Source organism: Rhopalosiphum padi, chromosome 4 (genome assembly GCF_020882245.1).
Source record: "Rhopalosiphum padi isolate XX-2018 chromosome 4, ASM2088224v1, whole genome shotgun sequence".
Classification (NCBI taxonomy): domain Eukaryota; kingdom Metazoa; phylum Arthropoda; class Insecta; order Hemiptera; family Aphididae; genus Rhopalosiphum; species Rhopalosiphum padi.
In genome coordinates, this window is record NC_083600.1 from 42,997,773 (window position 1) to 43,012,504 (window position 14,732).

A 14,732-nucleotide genomic window follows, 5' to 3' on the forward strand; every position below is an offset into this window, starting at 1 on the left:
ATTGATAAAAAATTGAATTTTTAATTTAATATAATGTTGATTAATTTTATTGTTAGTCAATGATAACCTATTATTGTTGATGATTTAGCATATAGGTAATAACGGTGGTCATAGATGTTAACTCGATAGTCGATACTCGTATACGGATTTACGAGTAAATGTTTATATATATTAACTTCCCTCGTTGGAGCCAATTTAGGTACTTCAATATTTGTTCAAAATAATCTTTCTAGTTAGTATAATTTAGTCAGTGAATGATCAATTTATCTGGTTGGAAAATTTATAATAGAATTATATCTAAATAGTTTTGATTCAATAACATTTACTCAAAAAATAATGATATAAAATACAAAATTGAACTTTTTTTCACGCATAAATGTTTTTTGATATAAGTGTAATAAAAATACATTTTAATTAACGTAAATCCTTGAATAGTTATTTAAATTTTAAATTATAACTCACAGAGTCACAGGTTAAGTTATAACTGTCTCAACCTACGTCAAACTAAAAAGGTTTTGCTCTGATGTGGGTCTTTGTATGCGTATTTAAACTGTGACTAATGACAGATGTTTTTTAGCACATAATATACTTATATATTTGCTTTAATGATCAATTTTATTTTAAAATAATAAAATAGTGGTTCAAATATAATCAAACAAATCTATGTATTATAATATATAAAATCGATCTGATAATCTGATTTTCTGATTTAATTTTTAATCGAAAAGGTTATTTTACAACTAACTATTTAATAATAATAATAGATCCGGGGAAATTATTATTTTACCAAAGTAAAATACTAATAAATATTATGGAATTCAATTTAATATTTTATGATCGCAATAAATACAATTTTACAACAACAAACAATTTTAATACAATAAACATCAATTATAATAGTTGTATATCATGATAATAAAACGTAAAAGTAAAAATATAACATTGTATTTCATATCCGATATTACCAATGTAAGTATTTCAGTGAAATTTTTTTTAATGGAGTAGGTACTCCATTAAACGTTTCATACAAACTCGGATATTATAAGTTGTATATACCTATTTTAAGTTTGAATAAATAATATCAATACATGTTATAAATTCAGTTATTAATTTTCTGTTTGAATATCATTGATGATTTACTATTTAATTTATTTATTTGAAATACGAATACCTAAACGGATCAAAATATCAAATATTTGTACGATTTTATTATATTATTTACCCTCTGATTGAAAAATATAAGTTCATCTGAAAATTATACGCTTTGATGTCATTATTTTGATATTAAAGTGTAAAACAATATCAACATGCGATTTATAATTAAAAATAAAAATTTCAAAGAAAGCCATTTTGTAGATCTCCATGTTTAAATTAAAGGTATATATTATACAGACCAATGAAAGCATTTATGAGAATATATTACTAAGTTTTAATAAATTATTCAAAACGTAGTGACATCATAATTTTTTTTAATACATACCTATAATGAAGAGTTTGCATGTAATAATAGCTAATTTAAATTATCTTTGTATAATAAATAAGGGTTATTTAAGCTTTTTAATAGTTAATGGATCAAATCGTTTGAAGAATTTTTTAATATGTATAAAAAAATAATTTTTTTTTAAAATTTTTAGTTTTGACAATTTTGCAAATGCACGGAAAATTAAGATGCATTAGACGATTTTTCTTTATGTGGTTTAATGTAGTTTTTAATTTCAACGGTCTTGGCATATGTGATAAGTAAAACCATTAGATTTATGACAATTTAATGTAGATGAAAATAATGTATATTGTATAACATGTAATCTGGTCAACAAAAAAAGTATTAGTCAACTACTCAGGATTGATATTTATATGTCAAAGTTGTAGTTTTTGAGTTTTTCGTAGATCCTAGAAAAAAGTTTTAAAGCTATTAAAAATTGCACTTTAGTAATTCTTATTCTCAAAAACTCTGGTATATATTATAGTTATATTTTTAATTATTTAATGTTTCACTGAAAAATATACATTTTAAATCTAAAAGAGTTTTTTCAGATCAGTTAATTTTCCTTAATATAATGATATATCAATATATTATAGTAAATATAAAATATTTCCTTTATTACAAAGTGTCCAGTAATTTTTTTTAGTTTCGTTAGTTTAAATATCAATATAACCGTTGTTTTTTTTTTAAAAAGATATTTTGTTGATATTAATTTTAAAAAGTGTGTTTTATTCTTTTCGAAATTATCTTTACTTATAATTTAATTTTATTGACAAAGAGCTTATTTGTTTAATATTACAATTTAAAATGGACATACTATTAATATTTTTATTATAAAAGATAAAATAATTGTGTTGTCTTAAATACAATTTTAGTTAATGAATTCAATAAGTATGATAAAATATATTAAACTAATAATATTGTACTTAATATATGATCAAAAGCTAAAAAAAAGTGTTAAAATTAATGTATTACAGAAATGAGAGAACTAATAGTAATAAATGACTATAGTAAATAATTATAAATTTTTATTTTAGCCTTTTTTGTATAGATTTTAATCATTATTGGTCCACAGTCCACTAATATACGATATATATTATATTGTGTGTTATACTCAAATTGTATGCATATAATATGAGTTTAAAACTGAGACTATTAATTTTTAGATTTTTATTCGTAATATTTAAGAATTTGCATTCTGAAACCATTGAGGTAAAAGTGAAACATAATATTAAATCTAACGAAAACAAATTAATGATAATATGTAAGACGAATATTACAGTTTGAATTTAATTAGGTAGCTGCCGTTTATAACACATAAATAGGTAACCAGCTTGGTTTAATTTTCACTATCTGTGTTTTATGTTTTAAGTCTATAATGCTAAGGCATTTAAAAAATAATGAAAACGTATTAATTGAATTTTCGAAAGTAGTTGAAATAATTTCTGTAATGAAGTCATTTTAACTTAATGGTGATACAAATTGGAGTGTAACACTAAGTATATTATATACAAAGTTAGGAATGGACTCTGTATACTGTTTCTTTTCACGAAAACTATAAGTATATCATAATAATACTAAAAAAAAAAAGTTATAATATTGTAAATATATCCCACAATTATTAACTGTAGATGTTAAACTAATGCACTTAAGAGTAACGTAAAACAAAAAAGTATTAATGACACGATCTTGAATTTACTTGTGATGAATACTGAAGTAATATTTATGATTTAAGCCAAATAAAATCAATACCTTAGGTTTTTATAGGTTTTATTAAAATTATTGATTTGTTTTTTAGCTTTCACCTGTCTATCTATATTTTCTACATTACCTACCTACCCAGTCTCAAACTTTATATTATTCAATACTTGTACTTTTTTATTTAGAAACCTAATTACTATTACCATATATATATGGAGAGATATAGGCTGTTTTTACAACTTTGTATAATACACTTCAATGGATTTACATTGTTTCAAAAATTAATTGAATTTTAATATTATTTGATTACAGTGAAATTTCTTTACATCTTTACATTTGCTATAGTGAGTTTAACGAAAAAAAAAAGTTTTTGCGACGTCCATTGCAGCTTGTTGTTATTTTCTATACGTCCATATAATATAATATATAACTTGTATATTCTACATAGTGCATATACGGTCTATGTTTGGGTGTTCTTTTTTTATTTCCTACGTGATTGGACTATTTTACATTTGAAATCGAGAAAAACGACTAGGCAACGTTGATGTCGCAAACATTTTGCTCGAGAGAGTTAAGTGGGTGCCAATAAAGTTTACCATACACCCACTGTGATCAATAACGACCACGGTGGATGATACCGCATATTTATAATGTAATATAAGTTATTTTGGCGTAAGATTTTGAAATTAAATCGTCTAATTGTGGCGTCTCGGGCGGCAGACTGATTTATGCGTCCAAATCAACCGCTTGTAAATCCAATATGCCGGTCGATTTTGTAATGATTTCATGAACGTTTTTGTAATAATAATAAACTATACACATACTGTTTCGAAAACGTAACTATACTCGGTTTGCGGTATGGAACAAACGAAAACCAAGAACGTGGCATGCATAAACTCACTTTACGTTAAGTGCCAATATGTTTTAAACACAATTCCCGTATCACTAGCGTGGGCGACTTAATCACCATTTACTTAATTCTGATTGGAACTATATAAGATTTCCAACGCAGATTATATTGAACGTATATTATATCTTCATATAACCGTATATATTATTTTATTCGATCAGAAATTCATTGCATAATAGCCAATAACCACGCAGATAATAATTCAATATGAATGGTGTTCTTGTAATTTGCCGTTCTTAATGTTACCCAATAAAACAAATAACCATAGCCATCTTGCTTAGGGACTCTCTTAGTAATTTAATCGATATCAGAAATGTCTACCAACCCGATAAAATATATCTAAAACAATACTATTTCAGATAAAACTCAATGTATAGACCATCATACTATGATTTAGATACCACGCCAAGTATAAAGTATGAATTCGAGGAAATTAATTAGTATAAATCAATGGCGGTTAACTAGTTTAAGTAACTTATTGTTGACGAGACTGTGGAACACAAAATTCAGAAATCTAAATATTGAAATAGCAGGTCAGGGGCAAGATGATTATTTTAGAAACTTGATAATTAACCGAAACTTGGTCTGTGGCTCAATTATTGTATGGGGTGGAAATGCGGTAAGCCTTACGGCCATTAAGACGATGGGAATCATTTGTAATAGGCACGCATGCTAAAGATGTTTAACATTTATCAGATGGCCTTTAAGTACGTCAGCAATAGAATAATTAACTTCAACAGACAGTATTGTTATAGTTGTATATACACAACCGAACCACAGTGTTCTGGTAAGCATTTTCAATGGGATAAAATCGTTTAGGTTTTTTTTAAAACAACAATATACTACCTTCACAATAATTATTGCGTCTTATAAGTTATAACACACAAGTCTGAAATCACTTATCGCGTGATGTCGAGATTGTTGCAAAAAAATAGGTAAATAAAAATACAAATAACGACAAAAAAAAATATCTATATTTACTAAAATATTACTGGGGACTTGTGTTATACTATAACCTAAGTTATTATGGTAATATATTTTAACTAAATCCACTAGTAGATTAAATTCAAGCATGTAACATTCATTTTTTCATCCACAATATTTTGACTATAAATAATCCATTTGGCTTAAAAAGAAAAAAAAAGTGAAGGCCCATCTTATGTCTAGAAATATATATAGTGGTATATACAAGTAGAAAAGTATATACCACTGTTTCAGAGAAAAAAAATATTTCTAAATAGACACGAATTCAATTTATTAACCGAGTGGACAAAAAAAAAAGTCAGCGTATTGTAAACAAAAATGAACATTTCTTAGAAACCTAACAGAGGGGTCATATACATCTTCCTGTGGGTCAGTAACCAACTAGCTCAGTAACCCTACGGGTGTATATAAGATGTTCTATATATGTAGTATAGCTAAGGCTAAGGGTGCAATTTAAATGAAAACATCGTGAGTGTTGTAGTCCCCTATTTCTTAAGTTAGTCTTATGATTATTGACTACATAATGAGTAACTTCATCCTTTCCCCAATTAAATTATAAAATAATATTTAATAGTTGCCTTCTTTTTATTGTATATAATATTTGGTTTCTTTTATTATAAAATCTAAAATTCAGCTCATTCATTAAGCGATTAATGAACTAATTAACATTAATGTTACTTTGAACAGACCGATGTTTGTGGTGTATGAATATTGAATATTTAATATTGGTGAACATTGAACAATAATTACGAATTCGAGTTAAATTAATTAAATGTATTATAACATTTTATGTTATACAACACAATTAAGAATAACATACAATATTTAGAATTTCTCATTAGTGTCTAATGATTCGCATTCAAACGATTTCTTTATCAAATGTATACCTAATAAGTTTCTGTGTAAAAGATATATTGAATAATAAATTATTATTATTTAGCGTTGAATAATAAATCTTTTTTTATTACTATTTATTTAATTTATTTTTCTATAAAGTACTGCTATTTTTGGAAACTTAAATTAAATTAAAAATGAAATATTTGATGGAAAAATAATATATTTTTCAAAATAAAAATACTACTTATTACGAGTAATCGTTGAATGTCGTATGGAGTGTACGAGTATATATTTCCATAATAATATTGTATTGATAGTTTTTTTTCGCTTAGTATTCAAGAGTACACTTTTTCAACAACAAAGTATAAAAACGGTGCTCTTTGTTAATGCCATTTGGTTGTTCAATCTATCGCTATAATGTTTATTTCACATTTTCAAAATCATAACTGACACGAAGCTTTAAGAATAATTTAATGCACACCCCAATCCTTCATCATCAGAGCACTGTTGAACTTACTACAGCATTCAATTCGTTTTCGTTTTATTGTTGCTGGTAATAGAATCAATTTTGCAATACATTTATAAGTTTTTATTTTTATACGATATAAGTTTTGTACATCTATGGATGTTTTTTTTTTTGCATGCACTGTATAAGTTATAGTAAACTCTGGGTAGGAAACTAATTTTATTCGTTTTCACACGCATCATGCATGCTTTTGAGTAATAAAATTGATCTAATTTGCATGATATCAGTCATGAAAACAAAATAATGCATTTGAAATACCTACGTGTGCTCAACAAGCCTCCGTAAATGTTCAAAATCTGAAAAACCTTCCAGTTTAAATAAATTCACTTCACAGTTCTAGCTTCTTTTAAATATAATACCTGTTTAGTATTTAAAATACCCAGAAACTTTATAGATTTTATTAGGCTTATAATAATACTAGTTGATCAATACTACATTTGCTAGATAACATTTTATATGATATTAGAAATGTATATTCACCAATATTTATTAAAAATAAAAATAAGTTATATGACGTATTCAGTTATTATATTATAATGATTAATGGTATATTGTTTTACACTGAATGTAGTAGTAATAATAATAATAATTAGTATTGATTTCAAAAAATAATTTCCAATTAATGGTTATTAAATTGATTAGAGTTTAAACAAACACGTAAGAAAACCAAGAAACCTCTTGATTTTTTCAGAATTAAAGAAGAGGATTGAACGATAGACTATTAATAACAATATTATAGTATTAAAATATTATTATACGGTTTTTGGCCACAGTGTTAATCTTTTTAATACAGATATTATCTTCTTTTTATTTATTGTGTAATTAAAATGTTAGTAAATTAAAATAAAACTAAAATGCGCATTTAATAATCTTAGTTTCACTGAGCTATATGAACAATATTATACTGGTTAAGCTGATCTGAATAAGAAAACTTTCAATATTTGAAGAACTTTTATAAGTATATTCTTTAAAATAAAATTAATAGTACATACAGTTGAAAAAATATATTTTAATAAAAGAATTTTTATGTTTAAAAAAATTTTTATCAAACAATAATACATTTCTTAATACTCTAAAAAATATTTTATAAATAATTGCATTATACATAACTAAAAAATGAATTTTTTAGTATTTTAATTGTCTAAAATGTTCAACTGTTTGTTAATTTAATAATTATTATGATTCTCGCTGTAATATATTAGTATTATTATCACATAACTGCAGTAGATTTTATTATAGGATATATTACGTATTATATTATTTTATAACTGAATACTTTTTAATAATTTCAGCGTTTTAAGTCATATTTAGGTACAATTATATATATTATTAATAGTTAATTAAGTCGAACAATAAAACGATAATTATAATAAGAACACTTAAATGTCCAAAAAAAAAAAAAAAAACTTGAATTAAGTCAATTTTTTAGGATATGTATTTTTATAAAATACACTTTTTTGTCATATAAACGATGATATGTTTTTGTTCATAAACTTTTTGTTTGACGACTCTGGTAGGTATCGTTTACAACATACAAGTATACATTTTTATTAGTTTTTAGTCTGGAAAAGTTGGAGGAACTGTTTTCAAGTGTCGGTTCATTTTTAAAGGTAGATAAAAAAATATATTTACATATATTTGCACACTTTATTACATGACGTGCACATCTGATAATAAGTAACGACTGAAATAAATGTTATTATAATCATTAGATGACTTCAAAATCTAAATATTTTAGTAATAAAAACAATGCTTTAGTAGGTATAATTTAATTCGTTGAAATATAGTAGTGTAGTATGTTATGCCAAGTCCGGATTCAAAATCACATTCCATATTATAATACAAAATATTTTACGTAGATTATGCAAGTCACTGCCATAATAAACTTATATGAACTGAAGTGTTATAATATTAAAATTATATGGGTACTTAAACTATTATAAAAATAATAGTCATCAAATTTTATGACGTTATGATATTAGGACCTTCACTTTGAATAGCTTAAAATGTTAAAAAATATATTATATAAAATCTAACATATTTAGAAATTAAAATAAATGTAAGAGTTGAAAAAGCAACATCAAAGAATATTTCCGTAATATATTGATAATATTATATTTAAAGAAATGTTCACTGGCAAAATAATATTAATTGATTTTTATTAAGAACACAGAAACGCCGACTACTTTTTTGATTTTGAGTATAGCGAGGAATTTAGCGGTTTTACCGATGGTGTTTATATGTGTTTTTGGTCCTTCATCACGGTGTTTAGAGCCGTTAATTTCCTTCAATACTAATGGTGGTTTCTGGTAGAACATTTGATTTAATTACGATTCTGCTGTGAGGGGAGGGGGATTCAAAAGTAAGAATACTTAAGTAATTGTAATATTGGAATATATTATCAAAAACCGTTGCAAAAATAAGAATATTTTATATAAATAATATATTTTTTAAAAAAATGTTATTTTTTTTTGTGTGTTATTTATACATTAGATTTTTTTTTTAAATTTATTTGATTTCATTTTTGCATTTCTTTTGAAAAGATTGAAAATTTAATAGAGTTTTCTGAAAAGATGTATTTACACAAATACAAAATATCAAAAAATCTTTCTTTTTATTACCTTCGATTTTAAATTTCCATGGGTTTGGTTTATGTTAAACGAAAAATAATAATTTTTCGTTGATTTTTTTTTTATTTAAAAAATTATTAATTGTAAACTTGACATTTGTTTTCTAAAATGTATATAATGATTTTCTTTACACGATGGTATTTTAAATATGTTTAGATGAATTTAAAACTATTTATTATACATTATAATATTAAGTACTTATAGTTACCAACAGTTTATTAGATTTTTAAAAATTAAAAATAATTCATTAAATACTTATAGATTCAAGATACTCATATTTATACAATACTATAAATAGCCATGATGAAAATGTATCAAAACAACTATAAAAATTATTTATAAATACTGTATCATATATCACCGTCTAAATAATACATATAATATATATTATGTATTACATTATTAGCTGGGACAATTGGAATCATACCTATAACCAGAGAAAATGAGAAACAAAGTTTATAATGGAGTTTGTTTTGAACACAAATTATAAAATATATTTAACTTATTCATATGGCACAGCAGTGTATAATATCTACTTGAAATTTTAAGAATAATTATTGTAATTATAACTTTATGGTTTAAATATCCGTGAAGCGTTCATATAGGTTAATTACATAATTACTTTTTAGTTTTTCTTTTCTATAAATACCGATTAAATATTATTCGCTGGGTAAAAATACTTAAAAATGTAATCTTTTATTAAAATTCAAATTTGATTACCTAACGAAATTCGTAGAAATTGTAAAATAAACAAAACTATTTAGAAATTCATAAAATAAGCAGTAGAAAATCATAACAATTTAATGAAATATCTTTTAAAAGTATTTTTTTTTATGGCTATTTATGAATTTAAAACTATATATAACCATATTTTTTTTTATACAAATATTTTAAGTTAAAATTTGGAGATAATAAAAAATTACGAAATAAAATAATAAAGATTTTTTTTCATTTCCGATTTACAGGAAATGGAACTTGCAGTTTTTACGTACGTATATTAATATAATATTGTATTATGTACATTTTATATCATAATATTGTCATTCGGAAATATGGAATTGGGAAAACGTTTGTTAATATTTATTTATACAATGTAATTTTGAAAATTTTAAGCTATATTGCTTACCACGAATCTATTCACACCATTCTACATTAAGTTGCTATTGAGTCAAAATTTAATATATACAGAGTGTCCCGTGAGCATTTACCCATTGCGATATCTCCTGAAATAATGGAGATATCATAATTCTTGTTTTTTTAATAAGATTTACAGGGACAAGAACTACAAAAATATGTTATGTTTTAATTTATTTTAATGTTTTGGTAAAAAAGTTAAAAAAATACATATTTTTATTTAATTATTTTCAAAAAAAAAATAAAGATAGCCATTTTGTAGAGTTTATTTTTCTGAAAATATTGACGTTTTAGCATTTTAATTTCATTAATCTCCTGATTTTTAATATGTTTTCTAGTTTTAAGCGAGCCACACTGAAAGCGTTCGCCGGCCGTACGAGCACACGGGCTACATTTTTGATACAATGATGTGATAATAACGTTAACTGTTTATTGTTTACTAACTATTTTATACAGTGTTAAAATACGCTGGTTGAAAAGGCGATTTTGAACAAAATGATTTAGAAATGGATAATTAAAAAAAGTTAATGCGTACACGCACATTAATCAGCTATGTAGGTAGCTTAATAAAATGAAGTATACAATAAATTTTCGTTTATTACCAACTAATGAAACAATAAATACTTTAGTCGATTGTATTTTTTATGGTTTTATAATTAAAAAGTGATGTATCAATAACATCAATTCTATATTATGTTTACATTATAATTAACGAATAACTAGTACACAGTTCATAATATGTATTTTAACTAATTAAAAAAAATTACGTTTTTTAATAGCCTTATGATATATTTTACAAATTGGATTTGAACTGAAATACAGATATCTAAAATAAATAACGATATATAAAATGTTCATGTCTAGCCGATTAGTTCTATTTATTACTAAAGTTATTATTAAGCTTGAATAAATACTTAATAAAAGTAAATCGTATTAGTCAACTTTAACAATATATATATATATTATATTGAATTTACTTTTTAAATAAATAATACAATCTTACTTGTCTCCCACACTAGAGACCTCAGTAATTTTTTATTTTTTTTTCATAATAGAAATACAAAAATATCTAGCATTTAATTTCGGTAATGCCATACCCAGACTGGACAGCTACAGTTTATATAGTACATATAATATGGTTTCTTCTTGAAGTATATAAGATATATTAGACATGAGTCAGTTTAAAATACGTAACATTTTACCGGTACTCTCCAATCGTATATTATTATTTATCGCATTTGTACCTAATAACAATACACTGTGTAATAGATTGTGTAATGAATAGGTTAACACTGTTAAGCATGATTAAATATAAAAGTTTTTAATCGATACTGTTACTTGCGACCAAAAACATATCCTAACAAGTTATTACAATGTTTGAAAAATAGTCCAATTCCAATTTAATCGAAATGTTTACTTAATGAACTTGTAGGGAGATTTCCACATAAATTCCATCAGCCAGTAAACCACGTTTTCGGGATCACTTATTACAGTCCGTTTTATTTATAAGCGACTGTGTAATGCTACAGAATGGTCAATTTTCTTCCTTCCGAAAATCCTAAGGCACCGAATAATAATCCTAGCTAAATAATAGCACGTACCGGATGTTTGTAATAGTTAACTAGAGTTGCTTTTGTGCTTATTGAACAATTTAATCATAATATCATATAATAATTATTGTCCATATTTTGGAGTATACAATAGTTGTACGGTTATATGATTTCTTATATTTTTATTATAGTGTGACATGGACTAATTTATGTATACAACCAATAAAATAAACAAAATATACTTAATACTTTACAAACTATTTGTGTTTAATTACAGAAAAATTAAAAATTAAATTTTCTAAAAGTATATACTATTACTTGTACATATTATAAGTAATTTTATATGAAAAATACGTCAAATTACTTGTAAATAATTATTTTTATAAAGTTAATTTTTAAATAATATACAACTTTTTGTTAGGTTGAGCAAGTGGAAAATCGAAGGTAATGATTGTGTTAATATCACGATTATTACAAATCAATAGTATTTTTATCGAATATAAATTATTAAAAAATTGTTAATGTAATTAGTAGCATTATAGTTTTATATTGTAATTATAATCATAATTATATATTTTTTTGACTATAAACTTTTTTTCCATATTTTTTTCGTAAATTAGATGCCTAAAAAAAATATAAATCCAGTTAAGATTTATGTTGAGCCTATATTAAAGATTTTTTTTTACATAATTTATTGTTTTTATTATTTTTAATCATCAAAAACTTGAATTTGGTACTTTATGGGATAAAAATAAAATAAAATCAAGGTAATAATAATAATGTTTAAATTATTACATTAAAAAAAAAAAAGTTTAAAATAAAAATACTCAACAATGAAAGGTGATAATAATATTTAACGTAATATCGTAGAAGTTCATTAATATTGTTAACGTTGATGTAAGTTTATTTATTATTTTGCATACGAAAACATACTGCTAAATTTAATAAATTAGTTTAGTAACTAAATGTAACAATAACTAATTTAAAACTATTAAAAAAAAAATATTTAGTTGGCTTTATTAATATATTTCATGGGGTTACGGTTGAAATAATGATTCGATTTGTCTTTTGGATTTTATTTTATTTCGCCTAAAAGTAAATATCAAAATTAGTTTAACATCAAATATTTAATCTGTTTGTTTATTACTATTTAATTCTCAAAAAGTTAAACAGCATGACTGTAAAAGGAAACTGTAGTGATGTATTTTTTATCAAATTTACTTTATCATGTTACATTTACTCCACCTGACCCCACTAAATTATAATGAGTTTATATACTTTTTCTACATTAAAAAAATGTATTATTTAAAAATAACATACCTTAAATGTTTTATCCTTAGTTTTATTTCGATGTTTTCTTTCCAGTATTTCAAAGTATGTCGTTGTTAGTCGTTCTAGTCGTCCTAGTGACAGCCATTGATCGGGCATCTCCATTTGCAAATCTCCCTTGGACATTTACCTCCGGTCTCCATGGAATTATCACTTTTCTGAATGCTTTCCGGAAATTCTCTGACAAGAACGCGTATAATATTGGATTCAGGCATGAGTTGGTGTACGCAAGACAATGGCTGACTATCTGAACGATAACACTGATAGCCGTGATTTCATAATAGTTAATGCTTTTTAGCACCAATATAACCTGAAAAAACACAATGATATTAATTAATATAAGATAAATAGTATTTAATTTAACACATACACAATATTGGTGATTTTTGAAAAATATTAAACAAAATGATGAGATTTATTTAATACATTTTATAACAATATATTATATAGATTTGTTCACATTTTGTAGTAGTAGTTGTAGTACTTAAGATAAAAAGTATATAAATGTATACACGCGACGAGTATTGACGAGAGTGTATAATAATAAGCAGCTGGCACTTGTCTGAGAATGAATAATCAATTAGTTTAAGAAAAATCACAAGTCCAAGATAATTAATAATATATAAATATTATTATTTTTATTTTTTTATAATTATTTGTCAAGCCTTCAAAAACAATAGTGATTACTCCATTTTTAGATTAGTAATACAATTTAATAGTTTTTAGAATAGTAATACAAATTATTTATTATGTTTTACTTAAGTTTATATTGTGGAAATATAAATACGAGTATATTAGTTCGATATTTTTTTCGATAAGTGCTCATTGGAGTGAGGTTGGATTATTAATTAAGATTTTTTGCATGTGTCCTATTTTTACTCAAGTGATTATTACTTCATATTTTATTTTATAATTATATAATTGATTTATAAGATAATTGTATTAAAACATAGTATTATGTAGTACCTTACAGTTTATTTTGTAAAGACGTAAAAGTTATCGAAAAATAGTATTTATAGTATCTACTACTATATTCACACTTCACTTGACTGTGAATCCCAAATTGTTCGAGATAAATATATTTACGTATTATATTGTTTTTAATAATGTTTTAAAACTATTTTGTTTTTTATTCATATTTTAATTTGACGTTACATTTATAAATGACATATAATAATATACATATTATATTTTACTTCCATTCATATTAAAAAGTGGTAAAAACATACAATAAACAATGCGTTTAGAGACATAGTTTAGATGAGTATTTAAATAAATGACGGTGCCTATCCTATTATAACTCGTATGAGTTACATTAAAAAAAATACATATACATAAACATATATATCTGTATTCGGAAGCTTTTTAAAAAATACTTTAGAAATTGTATTTAAATACAAATACAGTAGATGATACAAATACAATACATTCACTCAAAAAGTATTTAATACAAGTTTCAAATATTTTTAAATTTTAAGAAAAAGAATTTTAGAACGAATACAAGTAGACACTTGGCATATAATAGAATACATTAAATGTTTTTTTTTTAATTTATTTTTTTAATTATGCAAACAAGTAAGAAAATTAATTTTGTTATTAGCTATTGCTAATTTAAAATCGTAAAGCACATTTATATTCATTATGTTTT

At 23.9% G+C, this 14,732-nt stretch overlaps 1 protein-coding gene across 2 annotated transcripts in view; it reads right to left on the bottom strand.

Annotated features, from left to right (window-relative positions):
- Positions 1-14,732, bottom strand: part of LOC132929153 (allatostatin-A receptor-like) — a 169,701-nt gene that overhangs the window by 53,614 nt on the left and 101,355 nt on the right. The window contains exons 4-5 of one of the 2 annotated variants that reach the window (XM_060994285.1): positions 13,076-13,394; positions 12,793-12,844 (exon numbers count right to left, since the gene is read on the bottom strand). In XM_060994285.1, the coding sequence (XP_060850268.1) occupies positions 13,125-13,394 (270 nt within the window). In that variant the 3' untranslated portion in view covers positions 12,793-12,844; positions 13,076-13,124. Of the gene's footprint in view, positions 1-12,792; positions 12,845-13,075; positions 13,395-14,732 lie in introns of those variants that run through there. The other variant, XM_060994284.1, reaches the window with a different exon arrangement.